Source organism: Xenopus laevis, chromosome 1L (genome assembly GCF_017654675.1).
Source record: "Xenopus laevis strain J_2021 chromosome 1L, Xenopus_laevis_v10.1, whole genome shotgun sequence".
In the NCBI taxonomy this organism is placed as follows: Eukaryota; Metazoa; Chordata; class Amphibia; order Anura; family Pipidae; genus Xenopus; species Xenopus laevis.
The window spans coordinates 176,909,083-176,930,978 of NC_054371.1; the positions used below are offsets into that span (position 1 = coordinate 176,909,083).

The 21,896-nt window shown below is 41.4% G+C and overlaps 1 protein-coding gene across 1 annotated transcript in view; it reads left to right on the forward strand.

Annotated features, from left to right (window-relative positions):
• The window catches only part of brap.L (BRCA1 associated protein L homeolog), a 30,663-nt gene extending 9,119 nt beyond the window's left edge, over positions 1-21,544 (forward strand). Inside the window, exons 5-12 of the mRNA XM_041567754.1 lie at positions 687-800; positions 2,308-2,456; positions 6,592-6,667; positions 8,009-8,147; positions 9,724-9,833; positions 11,208-11,297; positions 18,728-18,831; positions 20,267-21,544. Of these exons, the coding sequence (XP_041423688.1) occupies positions 687-800; positions 2,308-2,456; positions 6,592-6,667; positions 8,009-8,147; positions 9,724-9,833; positions 11,208-11,297; positions 18,728-18,831; positions 20,267-20,615 (1,131 nt within the window). The 3' untranslated portion in view covers positions 20,616-21,544. The remainder of the gene's footprint in view (positions 1-686; positions 801-2,307; positions 2,457-6,591; positions 6,668-8,008; positions 8,148-9,723; positions 9,834-11,207; positions 11,298-18,727; positions 18,832-20,266) is intronic.
• The last annotated feature ends 352 nt before the right edge of the window (positions 21,545-21,896 follow it).

Consider the following 21,896-nt stretch of genomic DNA (forward strand, 5'->3'; position numbering starts at 1 on the left):
CTCCCACTCCCAAGACCCGGTAGATGGCTGCGTGGAGCTCCGATGCCAGAATCTGCGCAAAGGGGTAAATAAAAAGTATGGGGCATTTCCCCGGGGGGGGGGGCAGTTAGGATGGGGGAGGATTTTTCTTAAAGGCTTGAATTCTCCTTTAATCTATATGCATAACATGAGCTTTCTATATATAACTAACTGTAATTGTGGTTTTCTACTCCATTTAAGCTCTTCAGTTATGCAACATGATCCCCCCCCAAACATGGTGCATGGTCCAAGGTAGGCCACAGCTAACTGCCTGTTACACCATCTGTATTTTTACGTAGCCAGCCTAATATATTCCACCTATAATAGAGTTTTGAAGACATGAGTTTGCTACATAACCAGTTTCCACTGGGAATTCTCCATTCACACATATTTTAAGCAACAAAGGTTGCTTTCCATGTGACTAGCTGTTCTGAGGAAAAAAAGAAGCCTCATAAAAGATTGATCTAGCATAACATTGTGCACGTAAAAGGGGTGTAGTTGTGTGCTGGGCAAGTCAGATGACATGAGAGGCTGAATACAAACCACTGTCCATTCCTGTTAATGCTTCACTCGTGTCAGGCTCTTATCAGTCACCACTTTCAGCTTTCACCTGAACCACTGCATGTACAAAATCTCCTAATCCTGTAATATGTCCATTTTGCCTTCAGGCTGATGCTGATAGTTTTTACATGGCAAACAATGGTCGCCAGTTTAATTCTATTGAAGAAGATGTTTGCCAACTGGTATATGTCGAAAGAGCAGAGGTATTAAAATCTGGAGACGTAAGTAAATTTAAATAAACCGTATAATTGTTTGTCATGTTTGATAATCTTATACTGGAATTGTTTTTATTTATTTATTTTTTTTTTTATAAAGCACCAGCATTTTCTACAGCACTGTATAGTATACATTGAACATATAAGATTACATACAAAAACAATTAATAACTGATAGAAGAGGTAAAGTGAACTCTTTAATTGTTACACACACACACATGCATTGTATGCTGTAGGAGCTAGAATGGTCTGTTATTGTTTGCCTGTATGTTTGATTGACTAAATGGGGTTGTTTACCTTCAAAACACTTTTTTTCAGTTCAGTTGTTTTCAGACAGATTGTTCACCAGAAATAAACTTTACATGTTTCATTTTTTACTCACATTTCTATTCAGGCCCTCTCCTATTCATATTTCAGTCTTTTATTCAAAACAATGCATGTTTGCTAGGGTAATTTAGACCCTAGCAACCAGATTGCTAACATCATATTACATCACCTTAAATAAAACATTAGGTAGTGTCCCTTGACAACAACATTTTACATTTATGTGGAGATTTGCAGTGAAAGCAGCAATTTAATAAGTCAAAATACATTGTTTCTATCTACATTAATTTGACGTGGATGGAACAAAATTGCCTCAGTTTGCAAATTCAGCAACAGAATTAATCCAGATCAAGAATGACATTGCACATGATGGATAAAAATGAATTACAAAGAGTCTGAAATTCACATAACAGTGAATTTCCATGCAGTAACACTAAGCGGGTTATTTACTAAGCTCCGAATACCCGAAATTCCCCGAAATCTGAAAAATTTGTGATTTTTTGTGTTATAATTGGCTTTTCACGAATTTTTCGGAATTTATTAAACCCCGAGGCAGGGGCGTAACTACAGAGGAAGCAGACCCTGCGGCTGCAGGGGGGCCCAGGAGATACAGGGGGCCCCATGAGGCTCTCATTGATGAGCAATTTCAACATATATTGTTAAAACAGGACAAACACTGTATATGTTGGGGGCCCTAAAATTAATTTGCTGTGGGGCCCAGCAACATCTAGTTACGCCACTGCCCCGAGGGCTAAAAAGCCCGAATATAAAAACACGGCATCTCAAACCTGTCGAGGTTGCATAAAAGTCAATGGGAACAGTCCCATTGATTTTTGGTTGTGTCAGGGGTTTCGGGCAATTTCACAATGTTTTCTGAGCTTTCAGTGAAAACTCAGAGTTTTCGGGTTAAAATTCACGAAAAAATCTTTAAAACCGGAGGTATTCCCTCAAAGGTAACTTTCCGGAAAATGTAATAATAAATAAGCGTTAAAAACCCGACAGGCATAGATCGGAGTTTGTAGCAGCCAATATTGAGATAAATTCGGACCTTGATAAATAACCCCCTAAAACTTAAAAGACCTAGTTTTCAAGCTCGTTTTAAGCAGTTTTTAGCTTTCATTTGTAAAGCTTAGACATATTCTATGATGCTGTAAAGCATAATGTTTAGTTAACTGGCTTTGATTTACAGGGTGCCAGCCTCCCAGTAATGGATTTGACTGAGCTTCCTAAATGCACTGTGTGCTTGGAGCGGATGGATGAATCAGTGAATGGAATTCTGACAACACTTTGCAACCACAGCTTTCATAGCCAGTGTCTGCAACGTTGGGAGGATACCACGTAAGTACATTATATATGTTTTTGAGTTATGCTGTTTACTGTTATGATAACCACATACCTAAGGTGCACACACCAATCGTTTAGACGCGTACTCTTGGAGTCCACTTCAAAGGAATCGCTTGTTCTCAAATTGTAATTGAGAATAGAAACCCCTGGTTTAACGCTGGATGTGTGTATACCCATACCTAAGGTGATCTACAGAGAACATTTACTTTCTTATACTAAATTTTGGCAAGTTAAGTAGTTTAAAGGGGATGTAAAGGCAAAAATATAAAATCCCATTTTTACTTTCTTTAATGAAAAAATAAATCTATCTCCAATATATACATATCTATCTACCATCTTTATAATAAACCTGACTGTATGCAGTGAACTTCCCCCTTTATTGCTCTGACTGCTGAGGATAGGAAACTTCAGACAGTCCCTAAATACTCTGCAGGGAACTTTCAAACAGCAGGGGGGGAGCTCCCGCCTTACTTCCCAGAACTCGAGCAGCTTTGTTTGTTTCCCTATAAAGCAGCCGGCGACTGTGTAGGGAAGCTTCTGTATCAGCTTCTATGGCAGATATTATTTGACTTGTGCCGTTTTGATAATTTATGATGATCCCTAAGCTTAACCTCCCAACTGAAGTCCAGACCACAATGAGCATGGTCTTGGTTTTTGCAAAGATGTTTAACAAAGTTACAAGATGATGACCCCCTGAGGCCAACTTTGAAAGCATAAATCATTTGTTTAATTAGGCTTCTGATACAGCAAGTTCATGTTTATATGTAGTGTACAAAATGCAGCATTTCTAGCATTATTTTAGTTTAGACTTTAGTTCCCCTTTAAGCAGACCATTTGAAGGTTTTGAATTAATCTAAGATGGAAAAAATATGTATTGATGCTTCATAAATTACACATAAAAGGGGTTGTTCACCTTTGAGTTACCTTTTAGTATGATTTAGAGAGTGATATTCTGAGACAATTTTCAATTGGTTTTCATTTTATTTTATTTGTGTTTTTTGAATTATTTAGCTTTTTATTCAGCAGCTTTTCCCGTTTGCAATTTCAGCAATCTGGTTTCTATGATTTAAATTACCCTAGCAACCATGCACTTATTTGAATAAGAGACTGGAATATGAATAGGGGAGGGACTGAATAAAAAGTTGAGTAATAAGAAGTAGCAATAACAATAAATTTGTAGCCTTACAGAGCATTTGTTTTTTAAATGGGGTCAGTGATCCCCATTTGAAACCTGGAGAGAGTCAGAAGAAGAAGGCAAGTAATTCAAAAACTATAAAAAAAAAAAATAAACACTGAAGACCAATTAAAAAGTTGCTTAGAATTGGTTAATCTATAATCTATAAAGTACTAAGATCCACCCCTTTAGTAAAAAATACAGTTTAAAATAATTTTTCCAGTGGCATAACTACAGAGGAAGCAGACCCCATAGCTGCGGCCCTTCGGGCCTGTGTTTGTCACCCGTGATATCACTTCTCTGCAGGTCACCCAAGATTTTGGCCAAGGGGGGTGGGGGCCCAAGGAAAAAAGCTCTTTATTTTGGCCTGGTGCATCATGCAGGAGACACAGCACTTTTGCTGTCCCGTGGAGGAATGACAGTTGTGCATTTTCCAGAGTAGGTTTTAGTATTAAGGCAGGTGCAACTTGCAGATACACTTAGGTTCTTGTTGCACACAAGGATGTCATGATTAGCTCTAATAAGTAGTGAACTCTGTTGGGGTGAAGTAGCACCGATTCACTTAAAATGCTAATAATAAATAACCCATTGTGAGAGATAAAGTAGATCCTGTGAAAAAAACATGTTGTTATAGACGGTCCATGATAGTCCAAACACCAAGCATGTCTAGTCACTGCATAGTTTCATGAGAATTAAACTAATGTAAACCATGTTTGTCTTTTGTCTTAATTTGGGGATACAGCGCTGCCCATTCATCAAACTGGACACTAGACCGCCTGTATCGGATGCATTATAATCCGATCTTTGGGCCCTATGGCCCGATCGGATCAGCCACTTCAATGTGGGCATATCGGGGAGAGATCCGCTCGTTTGGCGACATCGACGAACAAGCGTATCTCTACATCTATGGCCACCAATGGCACAGAAGGCATTTCTCCACAGATCTATTGCAGCAGGGAAGCACCAATAATCAGCCCTGCTGTCTCCCACTGACTTAAATGAGAGCTGCCTCATGGTACAACCTTCTAGTACAAGCATTTGTCAGCAAGAAAACACACATTAGTATGTCAGATACTTATGGCATGTTTACAACGCACAACTAAAGCTTTCATGATAGACTAATGCCCTGTAGAAGAGTTAGGAAAGGTTAACTGAATTAGAGCAAATAGAACCATTGAACTTTATGACACGTATTGATTCATGTTTAGCTTTAATACAGTTATGTTAATATTGATACTGTTAGGTCTTACTAGGTGTGGCAACCTCCAAAGACAATTATGGCAAATTATTTCATCAGAGAAGGGAGTTTAATTTTATTTCAAGTGCAGAACTCAGAAGCATTCGTCAGCCAGGACAGATCTCTCCCTAGCTTACTGGTACATGACTTTTTATAATGCACAGTTAAAGGGGTGGTCCACCTTTAAGTTAACTTTTAGTATGTTGTAGAATGGCCAGTTCTAAGAAACTTTTCAATTGGCCTTCATTTTTTCTTTTTTATAGTTTTTTAATCATTTGTCTTTTTCTGATTTCCAGTTTTCAAATGACCCCATCTAAAAACAAATGCTCTGTAAAGCTACAAATGTTATTGTTATTGCTACTTTTTATTACTTAACTTTCTGTTCAGGCCCTCTCCTATTCATATTCCAGCCACTTGTTCAAATCAATGCATGGTTGCTAATTTGGACCTTAGCAACTGGACTGCTGCAATTGCAAACTGGAGAGCTGCTGAATTAAAAGCTAAATAATTCAAAAACCACAAACAATAGGAAATGAAAACATATTCCAAATTGTCTTAGAATATAACTCTCTACATCACACTAAAAGTTAACTCAAAAGTGAACAACCCCATTAACAACATTATCATATCTATCATTTGATTGGCTATACATTGCTTTATCACCATGATTTGTTACATATTTGCATTAATAGCCAATGTTATACAAATATGTATGTCATAATCATAAGTCTCTAGATTTTCTAGGATTTCCGCCGGGTCTTCCTGCACCCAAGCAGAAGCAATGTTTCCAGATGCAGGCAGAGCAGCAGCAAAAGAGGAGCGTAGGTCTGCTTGGTCTTGCACTAGCCTTAGCAGTGAAGATCTCTGGCTCTAAATCTGCTCTCAATATCTCTTTTTCTGCTGATTCACAAATCATGCTTTTGGCTGCTGTGAATCAGCCCCTAAACTTCGGTAGCTTTCAATATACTGTGTAAGATCAAACAGGACAGGGACCTCCTTCCTCCGGTGTCTATAAACATTTAGTACTTAATCTTTGTATCTATGTAAGTATATATTTATAGAATATATAGAATATTCTAGTAGCGCTACATAAATAAAGTTATACTTGCTTATATAGTAGTAAAAGTACTACCGTAAATGTTAATACACATCGGAGGACGGAGGTCCCTGTCCTGCAGCACTGTACAATGTATTGCAGTATATATTTCAGTAGTTATATAGTGATCGTAGTAAGCTATTCATATATTGTCTATATCCTATAAATTTCACATTACATTGGTAGCATTAAACCTTTGCATTCAGCATTAAAATTGATTGATCGCATCCTTTCACAGATATAACCTCTCTAACTGCTGATACTTTGCTGAGCCCTAAGCTTAGCTTCTGAACATCAGCCTAGAGCACACTAAGTAAATGCAGTGCTAGTGATGCCCTAATATGATACAAGATGGGGTGCAGTTTTGGGCATACTTAAAGGCATGGATGATTACTATTTTGGGCTGCTGAACTGGAACTTATATAGTAAAATTATCATATAAAACACAGTATTTCTAGCCATAGTCATTTTTAGATTTTAGTTGTCCTTTAACTGTGCACTAGCTTATATAAGCATAGGAAAATCCCAATTAAATCCCTAATTATAGTAAAAAAGAAAAGTTAAGATATGTTGTATAAATGCTAGCAAGGCACAGTGTAAGTGTGTCTTCTCTGTATTACAGATGCCCTGTATGTAGATACTGCCAAACTCCCGAGCCAGTCGAGGAAAACAAATGCTTTGAATGTGGTGTTCAGGAAGTAAGTTGACATTTAAAAAGCTGCAAGGGAAAGCATGTGGTCTTCATTTACTCTGTATGTTGTTTATATTGGAAATATTTCCCACTTGTTTTTCTCTAACGTGAAAAGAAAGAGGATTTCACAAGAGCTATTATATTTCTGTTTAACACTTACGTTCTATATCTGTATTTCTTTTGTCTGAAACTGCATGAAGTAATAGTTGTTACTTTTGGTTAATCTGGACATAGTTTCTCCTGTATCCTGTTTGTTGCCTGCCCACAGTAAAGGGTGGAGAAAAAAAAACGCAAGCTTAGTATACGCAGCATGTTGTAGCTGAAGTTCTGACGAGATTTAATAATGTTACACTTGTTATTATAGCTTGCTTTCACTGCATTACAATACATCATTGGGAGAAACATATAGGAACAAACCCAATGCTGAAGTTAGTGTGCCAATCCATAGGAATTGCAGCCCTCCAAGACGGTTATACTAAACCACCATCTACTTTACATATGGCATAGCAACATTTCGGACCTTACTGGTAATTTATCAAGCTGACAAAGACTGTCCGAAACGTTGCAATGTCATGTGAAATAAAGACGGTTTTAATATCACCATCTGGGAGGGCTGCAATTCCAATGGAATTGGGATGGAAAGCATGTGAAGGTGAACAAATTCTACTGTATGCATCTCTTTAGAAGGTATTTCCTATCAATAAGGTGCTGGATAATTGACAGTTTGGTTTAAGAGAATACTCCATGTCTCCATCCTTTAGCACTTTGCTACACGCAAATGTGGTGAATGCCTGAAATGGCATCATAGCCGTCAAATAAGACTTGCAAGAAAATGCAGTTATGGGATCTGGTATCCAGAAATCTGTTATCCAGAAAGCTCCAAATTACGAAAAGGCTGTCTTCCCATGAACTCCATTTTATCCAAATAATCCAAATCTTTAAAAATGATTTCCTTTTTCTTTGTAATAATAAAACAGTACCTTGTTCTTGATTCAAACTAAGATATAATTAATCCTTATTGGAAGCAAAACCAGCCTATTGGGTTTATTAAATGTTTACATGATTTTCTAGTAGACTTGAGGGATAAAGATCCAAATTACAGAAACATCTATTATCTCGAAAACCCCAGGTCCCGATCATTCTGGATAACAGGTCCCATACCTATACCTGCACTGTCAAGTTTTTTGCATGAAAAAAAACTGCAAAACATGTTTGCCTGTGATACAAGGTTAATCTCTTGCAGTTTGTTTGGCATTATGCAAACAAGAAAAAGTTGTGGACAAAACACCCAGGTGTGTGTGTGAAAAAAAATAAAGTACACCGTTCCTATTTCTTGTTGCTCTGGCAGAACCTCTGGATCTGTTTAATCTGTGGTCACATTGGATGCGGCAGATATGTCAGCAGGCACGCTTATAAGCACTTTGAAGAAACACAACACACATATGCAATGCAGCTGACAAATCACAGAGTCTGGGATTATGCAGGAGGTGAGAAAACTGTTTTAATATGAAGAGCAAATACCGTACAATATAGTATTCTTTCTGAGAATGTAATAAGATGTGATTGTGATACTAATGTTGAACATTCATACATAAATAATAGGGCTTATTTACGCTCGCAAGTTTTCCCAGAAGACGGTTGCGCGTAAAAGCCCTTTCATTAAAGGAACTATTGCTTGCACTTCCGTATCGTTGTGTTTTGTGCCACTCTGTGTATGAAGCACATTTGAGTGTGCACAAACCGCACTCACATGCTGAACACTGGACATGACACCAGACAGACTTTCATGGAGCTGCATTTTGTTGAATCAACTGCACAGTTGCACCAGATGCATTGCCTCCTTGCGACCTCAAAGACGCTGGAGTTCGGGGGGGGGCATGGAGATTGCGCTCAAGATTACACTTTGCTTACTGAACTTCCAGACGTAAACAGACCCTCATATCCACTTAGACTGTAAGCTCTATGGTGCAGGGACCTCATTCCCATTATGTCTCTTACCACATAGCACTTAAGCTCTTTGTCCTGATATGATTTCTGCTTATATTTATTATGTGATTTGTCTTCCCCATGTATACTTTTATTTATTTATATAAATCTATATATATATATATATATATATATATATATATATATATATATATATATATATATATATTTTGTACTTTTATGCACTGTACAGCACTGCGGCTCCTTAACATCGCCTTACAAATAAAGTTATACATACAAGAAAGGAAAGGAACCACAGTGCCTATACGCAGTCCAACAGAATGCATTTTCCAAAATAAACCACATTTGCAGGGCTTACAGATGCTCTAACAGATTTATTGTACAATACAGTTTCAAAGCTAAATCTAAAAGCCCTGCAGGTGTGGTTTATTTTGGAGATTACATTTACACATAAATCTATGGATTCAAAAATGTATAGGGACAGTGGGACAGTACAAATTGTCATCTTTACTCTGTGGAAATCCTACATCAACAACTACAGGGGTATCTGGAGTTCAGAAAGAGAGTTTTCCAGACTTTAGACCTCCACTCCCTAGCAATTGTATATTTTATTATAGAGTGCTGACAAATATACAGTAGCTGTTCAATAGCCTATTGGACACTCCTAATTTTAATATATGAGGTTACTGTTCAAAGGTCTGCTGAAGACTTTAGTGCTTTTTTGGCTTTACAAGACAGCACTGCATGGAATTTTGCCAGCAAGTTATATTTGCTTTGCCTTTAACCTAGTGATCCCCAACCAGTGGCTCGCACCAACCCCTTGCTCCCAGTGGCATCAAAGCAGGTGCTTATTGCATAGTGCATTGTTGTAAAAAAAAACAAAACAGGTGTACTGCCAATAAGCCTTCCTGTAGGCTGCCAGTCAACTTAGGGACTACCAAATAGCCAATAACAGTCCTTATTTGGTACACCAGGAACTTTTTTATGCTTGTGTTGCTCCGGAATTCTTTTACATTTGGATGTTGCTCACAGGTAAAAAAAAGTTTGGGGACCTCTGCTTTAAGTAACCTATGTATTGCGCTGCAAAAAAAAATTTATGTATGCTTTTCACTCCAGATAATTATGTCCATCGATTGGTTGCAAGCAAAACAGATGGCAAAATAGTTCAGTATGAATGTGAAGGAGACACCTGCCAGGATGAAAAGATTGATTCTCTACAGCTAGAGGTAAGAAACTTGAACCAACTCAGAATATATTTTTTTGGCCTTATCACCAATTAAGCGCATAGTCAATATTTTGGTCTATCAATTGACCTTTATCAAAATATATGGAAGTGCTATGGCCCCATATATTTATACCCAGTGGGCCCAGACAACTTTTGGCACCAAGTGCACTTCAGTATTAGATTATACAATTTAAGATATTAATAATGAATGAATTGGTGCAAAATGAAACATATTTAAGCAACACTGAATTTCTGTGTAAAGAATAACTGAACTGGTAACGAATTAAATTATGAAAAGTCAATAAATGGTATTAGACAAGGCAAGACAAGGAACTAAAACATTTCCTCTGTTTTGAAATCACACAGTTATCATCTTTGACTTATATATTATTATTTAATATCACCTGTTTGTATTTTTTATGCACCAGTGTGTTTCATATGGAATTCATTTTTGTGTCTATTTGGAGAAATCATGCAATGCATTAATTGATGCAGGGGAACCCTGGACCTAATACACATCAGAATTAGAAGAAATAAGAAGCTGCAAACAGCATTTTGATTGCAGGCGCTAGAAATGACGAAATCCCAAATCTTAAAAACTTCCAGTGCAATTGCACATGTTTGGCCCAAGATTCTCTGGCAGATGTAATGATGCTAAAAATATGGGGGAAATGCTGCATTCAATGAAAAAAACATGGCAATTGCTTGTTTTCTTTTTTTTAAAAAAACTGCTCACACAAGTTTAAAATGTGCACACAAAATAATTTTTTTGCACACATAGCCGACAAGGAATTAGTGGGACATTGGTTTGGACACACCTGTCCAGGGTTGGACTGGGAGGTCCGGGACTGCGACTTCAAGGGCCCTCAACCTGGCATCCAGCATCCAACCTCCACCTTTCTACCCACCATCTGTGTAATTCCCTCCTTCTTAAAGGAGAACCAAACCTTTGCTATTAAAATCCCTTACTCTACATAGACCCCCTCCCTGCTCCACCCAGTCTAGGTGGTACCTTTGCTAAATGCCCCTAACTCTTTACTTACCCCTCTGTGCAGATTCAGGGCAAGTAAAGCGTTCGGGGCATTTAGCAAAGGTACCACCTATGCTGGGGGGAGCAGTGAAGGGGGTGAAAAATAGCGACACTCACGGGATTGTTTTAAATGCAAGCAATAAGTATTTATTCCACTCAACATTTCGATCCCTCACAGGGATCTTCGTCAGGAGATTACAAACAAATCTCCTGATGAAGATCCCCGTGAGGGATCAAAACGTTGACTGGAATACATACCTATTGCTTACATTTAAAACAATCGCTATTCTTCATATATATTGTCCTCTAACACTTATGTAGTCTTGTATTTCTTTATTCTTTTAGTACTCATACCTTCTCACCAGTCAACTTGAATCACAACGCATTTATTGGGAGAACAAAATTGTTCGCCTGGAAAAAGATACAGCGGAAGAGGTAAAAGAGATGCTTGAATTTTTCTCTTGTGATATGTGCTCTTTGAAATCCAAAATAGCTGGGGCTTTTTTTGGGGAAAAAGGCACCAGCTCAGAGTACTTTCCTAAGCAGCAAAGCACCATCTAGCTTTACTTTTACAGGCATCCATAGCCAGACTTACACTTAAGCCTAAATGTTTCCCATTTTACAGGCTCAAGTCTAAGCCTTCACGAAGGACACTGTGTACTTCATAGAAAAAAAATAGGGCAGATTTAGATGAAGGCTTGGAGTGGCTAAATCCTTTAAATTTAGATTAATTTAGATTAACTTGCTGCAACATTATGCTATGCATGTGTCTAACTGATAATTAAACATGAGGGAGGTATCAAGTTAACAAAGTACATTAGTGTGACGCTGTCTACTGTTGTACAGTGAGGATCAAGATGTGATGGGGGTGCAAGGTGGGATACCTCAGGATACTCTACTTGCTGAGGGCTGAAACTAGGGTTGCCATCTGGCTGGTATTTTACCGGTCTGGCCGGTAAAAATTATGGTTCATCCCAATGTTATTAATAGGGAAAAAGCTAAATATATAGGAAGGCCGGTATTTTTTTCCAGAAAAAACCCTAGCTGAAACTGACGAGCTGGGCTTGCTGTGAGTTGATGGGGGACTGTAAAAAATAACATTGGGAGTTGAGTGCAAGGTAGCAGTTTGTATGGAATTAATCTAACAGTGTTCACCATGTGTGTGACCTAAATTATTGTTGGTAAGTCAAGTGTGTTGACTGTCATTGTAAATAAATACTTAACATATTTTAGCCTCCACAAACACAAAAATCACCATGCACCTATGAGGACACCTAAGAAAGCGAATAAAGAACTTAGTAATTGAATACACTGGGTCAGGGTACCTAACATAATTGGGTGCAATGAAAATTTGATATCATTAGACGCTAACACCCACTCTCGGGGGAGAATTTTCCGTGTGCTGCTGGAACAAATTTGATTCTACGCAAAAAGCACTTGTCTCACTGCAGTTGTTTTTGCGTCATGCTTGGTGTTAAGATAAGGTCAAACAAAACACGATGGTCTTTATTATTTCAGACTATGTATATTTCTCTAGGTCTGCTTGGGGGACATGGGGACAATGGAGTATAGCTGGTACATCCAGGAGGCAGGACACAACTCATAAAAAACTGGCTCCTCCTCCACTGGCTATACCCCCAGCAGGCGGCACCTCACTCAGTTTCAGTTGTGTCCTCAGGAAGTTAGGATGTTTGTTTTTTTTTCTGGTCAGTTATCTGACACCAGGGGGGTGTCGGCAGCTTTACACTGCATAAAGTATCCTTGCTGACACCCTCCACCATGGGAAACTGTCTCCGGGGTCCTTGTGTGCTGTGCACTGACCACCCAACCATAATCACATCTCCTTCTGTCACAGGAGGAGGTTGGGCTGGCCGGAAGACAAGAGAAGAAACTACCCCTGTAAGCTAAGTTTTACTGTGACTGGGGGTTCTCCTTCTTCACTCTCCATCTCTCTCTTAAAGGAAAGAGCGCATTCACACACTCCAATGCTGCACCATTTTATCCTACAGCTTATGGGTGTTATTCTCCTCTCAGACTCGCAGGTAACATAGCACAGGTCTGAGAGTGAGAGCGGCAGTATCTGTACAGCCCCAGCAGAGTCGCCATCAGGGGGCACAGGGGGTACAAGTGTACCGGGCCTGAAGGGGGGCCCAGCAGTGCTGAAGTTTTGAAAGAGCCGGACCCCCCTTGACAGCGCCGAAGCCGTGCCGTCTCCTTCCGAAGTCCTGAATGCTGAAGTGCCGAAAAGCCGAAGTCTCGAATTCGGAAGTGCCGAACAGCTGAAGTCCCGAAGCGGCAAAAAGACCCAAAGCCACGAAAATAGTCGAAGCAGCAAAAAGACCCGAAGTCATGAAAACAGCCGAAATTGAAGTCCTGAAGTGGCGAAAAGACCCAAAGTCATGAAAGGAGGCGAAGTTGAAGTCCTGAAGCCACGAGTTCAATTCCTCTGAACACCAATGTGTGTGTGTGGTTTTTTTTTTTTTAATCCCCTGGCCACCAATGTATTATTTTAATATTCAATAGGCACCTGCCACTAATGCTTTTTTAAAAAATATTCTTTGGGGGCCCAATTTTTTTTTAACTTGTAAGGGGGGCCCTGGCGCCAATGTTTTTTTTTTAACTTATATATAGGGGGGCCCTGGTCACCAATAGCTTTTTATAACTTGTGTGTGTGGGGGGTTAACTTTTTTAGAGCTGATGTCTGTGTGGTCTTTTAACTGTGATGTAGAGTTGGCGGGATCTGGGTTGGGGCTTGGGGGCTGGGGCTTAGAGGCTGGCCCTGAAAATTCTGGGTGGGGCCTAGGGGCCCCGAAAATTTTGTTGTACGAGGCCTGTGATATCTAATGGCGGCCCTGGGGTCCAACAGTATGTTGTGTCCCCTTCCAGCAGGGGGAAAAACACACATATTGCGCGGAATCCCCGCTTTCGGTCCCCTAGCACATGGTCCTGGAAGCGTGGAGCGCGCACCCAGGAAGGCTCTGCATGAGGCAGCACCATTTTAAAAGTGGCTGGCACCTATAGCCAAAGGGTTGGGGCGCATGTGATACACCGGGAACAAGAGGGTCTTATGAATTCTATTTTTGGCCCAACCTTACCGCCTTGCAGTCCACTACTAGCCAGTTATGGGAACTAGATTAGACGCCATTTTCTCCCTGCACCCAGCTCTCGCGTCATCGCGAGACTTGCTGTTCTCGCCCGCCATTTTGGATGCCGGTCTGAATGCATTCAGCGCGCAACAAGTCTAACACCTGTAGCCTCTACACAGCACTGCTGTAAGGGTCGAAATTGCACTCCTGCATAGTAAGTCTCCCAGCCACAGTGGCAGACTTCAGTCCCAGGCTTCACAGGGGGTACCTCAGGCCAGTGCTGCAGTTACAGCAGGGCACAGGCAGGAATACTACTCCTCCTTTCCTGCTCATATCCTTGCAGGTAAGTAAATGGGCTGAGTAGGCTGACTTCTAGCTCTCTCTACTAATCTTAGGTAAGCCCCTTAATCACCATGTGTGAGGAACAAAGCAACAGATTTTTCCAGAGCAGCGCCTGTAAACCCAGGGGCCCTCCTTCGCATAGATAGGGATTCCAAAAATTGGCATTATCACTAGACAACTATTGTCACGCCTTGATAATCCCAAAGTGAGGCCTTCCAACACAGGGCCCCTCATTTTCAGATTAAGATAGTGATTCGCCTTCGGGAGATTCATCCCTTCGGCCCTCATATTTAATGGATGAAGGTGACAAATCTGAAGGAAAGCTTCCTCTAACTCTAAACAAGATGAGGATGACTCCCTAAAACACTCCTTCAGATTTGGTCGACTCTCTTATTCCTCTGTCCTGGAGATGCTTTTACCTGCAAAACCGGAATCTTGTACCGATTTCTCTAAGGCTCTCTTCAAATGTCACAGTAAGATGTCTCCAGTTTCCCTTCCCACTCACAACTTGATTAGATCATACAACAGGAGTGGGACAAACCTGAAAGGTGTTTTCAAACTAACTGCCGGTTTCAGAAGCTTTGCCCCTTTTCTAAGGAGGCTACAGAGAAATGGGCAGTACCACCATCTGTTGATGCTCCAGTGTCCCGGATTTCCAAGAGCACTGCTCTACCAGTCCCTGATGCCTCCTCTCTCATGCACTCCATGGACAAGAAGCTGGAAAGCCTCCTCCAGTCTCTTTCCCTTAACTAAAGATTTCCGTGGAGAGGAATGACCTTGAGTTTCGTTCAATTTGAAGCCTGGTTCACACCAGCTCTCCTTTTCGGCTTCAGGCACTTCCCTGCGTCCCATTTTAGCAAAGGCTTGGGTGAGCAAGGCCATTCAATCCTGGTCGGATTCTCTCCTCAATGCAATTGTTTCTGGGGCTCCTCGTCACAAACTTACACAATGGGCCTCTTCGATAAAGAAGGCTAATGACTTATTTCTGAGGCTTCCCTAGACGCAGTCCAAGTAATCAGTAGATCTTCGACCTTTCTTCCAAGAAGTCCCTGACTTTCATACCATTCAATGGTAAACCCCTGTTTGGCCCTGAGCTGGGAAAGATTATCAGCCAAGCCACAAGGGGAAAGAGCACCCTCCTACTACAACCCAAGGCACGACCTACCTTCGAAGGGGAAAGTATTTTCGTGGCTCCCAGACAAAAAGCACAAGGTGCCCCTCTAAGGCAATTTTTCATGGCACGGGGGCGCTTCGCAAGTAAGCAAAGTCCAGTCTGGCACAACAAAGGGCACACTCCTAGGTCCGGGGACAAGTTTACCTCAGCATGATAGTGTCATTACACTTCCAACTACATCACCGTTAAGTGGGAAGTTAAGTTTGTTCGCTTGGCTCACACTCGTTCAGGATACCTGGATGCACTAAGTGGTGACTTGAGGTTATCTCTGGAGTTTTCGTCTCCTCCTCCTCATTCAACAGAGCCAGACAAGCGGGTAGCCTTTCAGTGTTATTTCTAATCTCCTTCTCTCGAGGGTGATAACTCCCACTATCTCCAAGCAGGCCTGGACTGGGAGTCAAAATAGGCCCTGCCATTTTAAGTACACAGAGGCCCAAACAGCCCCCTAACAGCCCACTATATAGTAACTTTCTATGGAACCATACAGCAGCCCCTCCGGCATTTGCCAGAACCCACAGATTGCCAGTCCGGGCCTGTCTCCAAGAGTCTGTCTCAAGGGTTACTACTCAAACCTATTGTAGTACCCACAAAGGACTGGTCAGTGCCTCCCATCCTAGCCCCTAAGGGAACTAAACAAATTCATCATTCCAGTTCACAAGTCCCCCTTTCCGGCTCACTTCATCTCCCTGAGTCTTTACCAAGGTCATGGCTGCTGCAACAGTGATTCGCAGCGAAGGTGTCTCCATCACACCGTACCTGGACAATCTATTGATCAAGGCTACATCCCGTCCAGAGGCTCATCGCTCCCTCGAGATCACTCTAGACTAGTTGCAAGAACTGGGTTAGGTTCTAAACATAACAAAATCCTCATTCACACCAAGCCAATTGATGGTGTTTTCTCGGCATGCATTCAACACACAGACACAGAGAATCGCTCTTCTCCACGAGAAGGCACTTCACCTCAGATTGCTAGTAAAATCGCTTTGCAGAAATGACAACACACTGTCAAATTTTGCATGAAAGGGCTTGAAGTCATGGTCTCCACCATAGAAGCAGTGTCATTTGTTCAATTCCATTTTCGAGAGCTCCAATGGAACATCTTGACGTTGTGGAAACGATGATCCCTGCCACAAGAGATCCGTCTATATCACCAGACGAGGGTACTCTGGAACTCAGAGGAAAATAATTACCGATCAATCTTTTAGAGATTCGAGCAATCCATCTGGGCCTTCTTCATTGGAAACGAGATCTGAGAGATCAGGCGGTGAAGATTCAGATGGACAATGCCACGGCGGTGGCTTACATCAACCACCAAGGGGGCACGAGAAGCAAACTGACCTTAAATGAGGTCAAGCTCATTTTCCAATGGGCATAAAGCCATCAGACCATGCTTTCAGCCATAAACATTCCGGGGCTCCTTAATTGGGAAGCAGACTTTCTAAGTATACAGACCCAGGTGAGTGGTCTCTAAATGACAAAGTGTTCCACGAGATAACAGAGGTGGGGCGTTCCGGAGGTGTACCTCCTGGCGATTCGACACAATCGACAAGTGGAAGCCCTTCTAGCTCGGTACAGAGATCCTCTAGTCTCTAGTTTTAGATGTCGATGCTCTCACGGCAACTTGGCAGTTTCCTTCCACATTTGCCACTCCCCTTAAGGATAATCAGACGGCTGCAGACAGCTGTCATTCTCATAGCACCAAGGTGGCCTCGACGGTCCTGGTTCACAGACCTCCTCAAGTTGTCAGTAGCAGAACCCTGGACGCTACTTCCTCTGCGGGATCTTCTATTTCAGGTTCCAATCCAACACCTGAATTTGAAGGTGTGACTCTTGAGATGCAGATTGTGACTCAAGAAGGTTTTTTCCAAAGCCGTAGCATGCAAGATATGCGCTGCCTGGAAGCCATTTTCAGCCATGACATACCATCGAGTCTGGTCAACTTACTGTCAATGGTGCAACCGAAACAATGGTGCGTTCAAGGTCTTCTCAGTCCCTAATATTCCTAGGGTTCCTCCAGGAAGGGTTATCCAAGGGTCGGTCTCTTGGTTCTCTAAAGTCTCAGATTCCGCTCTCTCTGTACTATGCCAGAAGCGCCGGGCACTGTTGCCTGATGTCAAAATCTTATGCAGGGGGTTGTTCATGGCGCACCCCATTCAACCACCAGCTCCCTTCTGGGACCGGGACTTAGTATTGCAAGCATCCCAACACCCGCTTTTTCAACCACTGGGATCAGTGTCTCTTCTTGGCTCACCTGGAAGACAGTCTCTTCCTTTGGCAATTGCCTCAGCAAGACGTGTTTTGGAACGCCTTAACGCCTTATCCTGTAAGCCCTCCTTTTTGGTTTTCCATCACGACGGAGCAGTTCTTCGAACCGTACCTTCATTCCTACCCAAGGTGGTTTCAGCATCTCACTGGAATCAAGAAATATCGGTTCCAACCTTCTGCCCTTCACCACCCATTTCCAAGGCGGTGGCTCTACATTCCCGGGATTCCGTAGGGGTTCTAAAATCTTCGTAGAGTTAAGGACATTCACAAGACGGATGCTCTGTTCATCCTGCCTTCGGGACCTCATAAGGATTCACCTGCCACTAAATCTGCCATTTCCCGTTGGATCTAGCAAACCCTTCAGCGAGCCTATATGGCACAAGGCCAACCGCCTCCAGCTAGGATTACTGCCCACTCTACCAGAGGGATGAGTACGTCCTGGGCATTCAGAAATCAGGCCTTGGCAGAACAGCTGTGCAAAGCAGCTGCGTGGACTTCGGTCTACTCTTTTTGCAGATTTTACCATTTCGATACCTCTGGCTTCTGCTTCGGCAGAAAGGCGCTACAAGCCGCAGTGGCTGTTTCCACATAAGCCTCACTCTCCCACCCAGGATTTATGGGACAGCTTTGGTATGTCCCCTTTGTCCCCCAAGCAGACCTAGAGAAAACGAGATTTTGTGTACTCACAGTTAAATCTCTTTCTCTTTAGTCGCTTGGGGAACACAGGGCTTCCCGCCCTGGATTGAGGCTCTTCTTTTTCTATCAGACATGTTTCTATTACAGGTTATAAAGTTATAGAGGATTATTTTATTCCTGTTGACTTTGCTACAAACTGAGTGAAGCTCCATCTGCTGGGAGTATAGCCAGTGGAGGAGGAGCCAGTTTTTTATTAGTTGTGTCCTGCCTCCGCGATGTACCAGCTATACCCCATTGTCCCTGTGTCCCCCAAGCGACTAAAGAGAATTAACGGTACACAAAATCTCCTTTTCTGTTTATAGATCAATAACATGAAGGCGAAGTTTAAGGAGACCATAGATAAGTGTGACAGTTTCGAGCACAGGCTTAATGACCTGAGCAAAGAGAAACAAGCTGTGGAAAGAAGGTAAGGGTTTTATATATATATATATATATATATATATATATATATATATATATATATATATATATATATATATATATATATATATATATATATATATATATATATATATATATATATATATATATATATATATATATATATAATATTTATTTATTTTATTTTTTCATTTTTGACACTTTTTGTCTGTTATTGCATAAATCCTGTGAGTGCCATCACTTCACACATTGTACTTTCTACTTATGCATGAGCACCCGTTCGGGCTGACCTCGCACTCTTCTTCGCGGCGGGCGGTATATATTAGGATTACTATGATAAATGGGAAGAAAGCATTAATTCCATGGTGTTGCTACATTTTGCTATGGACTGCAGATGACTATTGGAATTATAAAGCCGTGGCACATGCTATTATGTCAAGTTCCAACATGAATTGATCAGACCCAGATGCTTATTGGTTGCTTTGTTAGGCTATCTTCAGTGAGAAATACAAGGGTTCAGTTACATACACAAGTACAGTTGCCATTAGCATCCAATCAGTTATTTGCTTCCTAAGTTGTAGTAGAATTTGCACAACTCATTGCTGAGACGTTGCTTTTGGAAACCATACATGTGCTGTGTAGCATCTGTGTTCTTCATAACACAGCACGTTTGGTCAGCTGAACAGTTTAGTGCATCCACATGAGTTGTCTGTTGCTCTCAGTCTCATATTTCTGCCCATAGGTCTGCTAGTTGTTTCACACATTCATCTACTTGGAACCAAATATATAAAAAAAAACTGACTAACAGGTAGAGAGATGCAAAGGAGACGTGCTCTGGACATTACAATAGACATCCGTTGACTTCAGCCTTAATAGATCATGTTATTGGCCAAGTATATTGAAAACATTAACTTATACAGCCTATTTACCCAGTTTTATTTTTACACTGAACTGTTCCTTTAAGCTCTGTTACGCCATCCACAGTATTTTTCTTCTATTGAGAATGATCTGTTTGCCCTTCAGTTTCAGAATTTTAATGCCTGAAATACGGACTATTTATCAGTGGCGGAACTACCGGGGGAGCGAGCGGGCCAGGGTCCGCACCCCCTCAGGGCCCCCCAGCAGTCCGTTCGCCGCTGAAAATTCGGCCGTATGGAGGGGGGCGGGTCCCGGCTGTGCGTCACGCACCAGGGCCCATCCTCCTCTAGGATCGCTACTGCTATTTATGTAGTTTATTTAAAGGCAGGCATACATATCCTTTAAAAGAGGGCTTGGTACCTCTGCTTTTGAAGCCAACAAAGAGTTTGACGAGGAAATGTTAAAAAGTGAAAGTATGTTGTCAGCAGAGGCACTCGCTAGATATGCTGATCATGCCATTGTCTGTAGCACAAACCAAGCTGTGCTTATCGCATGATATTATGTGCTTGTTGCCAGCTAATCAGGTGTTTTTTTCTTAAAAGGTGTGCCCAGTTGAACAGTAAAGTGGCTAAGCTCTCCACTGAGCTGAAAGAAGAGCAAGAAATGAACAAGTGCCTTAGGGCCAATCAAACCATGCTGCAAGGCAGGCTTCGAGAAGAGGAAAATACGCACAAGGAAACTAGTGAGCAGAAGGACATGCAGCTCTTAGAAATGCAGGAGCAACTGAGAGATGTGATGTTTTACCTGGAGACACAGCAAAAAATAAACCACATGCCTGCAGACACTCGACAGGAGATACAAGATGGCCAGATCAACATAGCATCCTCCAGTTCTCCTGCTCCTTCTGGAAAGCTCTCATCTCGGAAAGGGCGTGGAAAAAGGGGCAAATAGTTCATCATTTATCCCTTTGTTATTTATCGTGTTAGTGTTTCGACATTTGGATATTTCAGTGAGACAGAATTAAGGCTGTTCAGTTTCAGGAATTGTTTTCTTCCAATCTCTGCTGCAGATGTAAGAGCTTCTGGCATAATTTATTTCAGCTGTTCAGCACCATTAGGTACAATTTGGTTTTGTTTCAGATCTTCCACGATCTGTTTGTTAGAGGTGCCTTCAGAAACAAGTTAGTGGTACATCTTTCAGTAAAACCAGTAAACAAAAAATAAATTACTTGAAAAGCAAGAGGCCAAATATAATATGTTGTGCTGCTGAGCTTAGCTAGATATGGCCTGGTTTGTTGATTTTTTGTGGAAAGGCCCAAAGTATCTTATTGCTTGGTTACCAAGTTGCTAGTATTCAGGTGGAGAATAAACCTAAATAGTAACTAAAGCACTAGGAGATTTTGGCATCCTAAAAATGTTCCCTATGCACAAAGTGTATACGCCAGTTGTACACATAGGGCACAACTTCTTTCTGGGCTGTAGCTGCCATTTATGCATTAGGATGCCTATTTATGTTGTCTAGTCAAAAACACCAATACACTATGCACATGACATCCCAGCTGCCTTGACAGGAGTAATCCACCCTGCACAGTCCCTGCTTGTTCCCTGTTTGTACTTTCCAAAACTGAAACCAGCTTGAAGCAAATAGAAGCAACCATAAAGTTGGTGTGACAGGTAGCTTCCTATGTTATTTATGTATGCAGTAACACTACATTAGGCAAAAGTCTGTTCCTACTGATCCTTGTGTGGCTTTGCTATACTGCTTGTTTGCTTGCTATACCACATGCATTGGCTAATACTTATGGTGTTTTATTCAGCTGTAATAAGAGACCCTACCATGCATATTGGCTTTATTACACTATTCATTTATTTGATTTAAAATAGTTTTTGTGTGGTTCTGTAAATCCTCTTTCATTGTATGACGTTTCTACAACTAGCAAAGGACCATTTTTCTTTGCATATTCATTATTTGCAGTGCTCTGTGGTAGTAGTTTTTTCCCTTTAGGGCAATGACTAGGGTTGCCACCCGGCCGGTATTTTACCGGCCTAGCCGTTAAAACACCTACCAAGGCCGGTATTACAAATTTACCGGCAATGTAGCTGCTGGTAAATATGTAATACTCCTAACAAAATACCTCGGCCCACCCCCAATCCGCTCAAAATTTACTTTTTTTTTAACAGCCTTTTGGCCAATCGCACGTTCTGGCTCTGCTCCCTTACGCCATGACCCGCC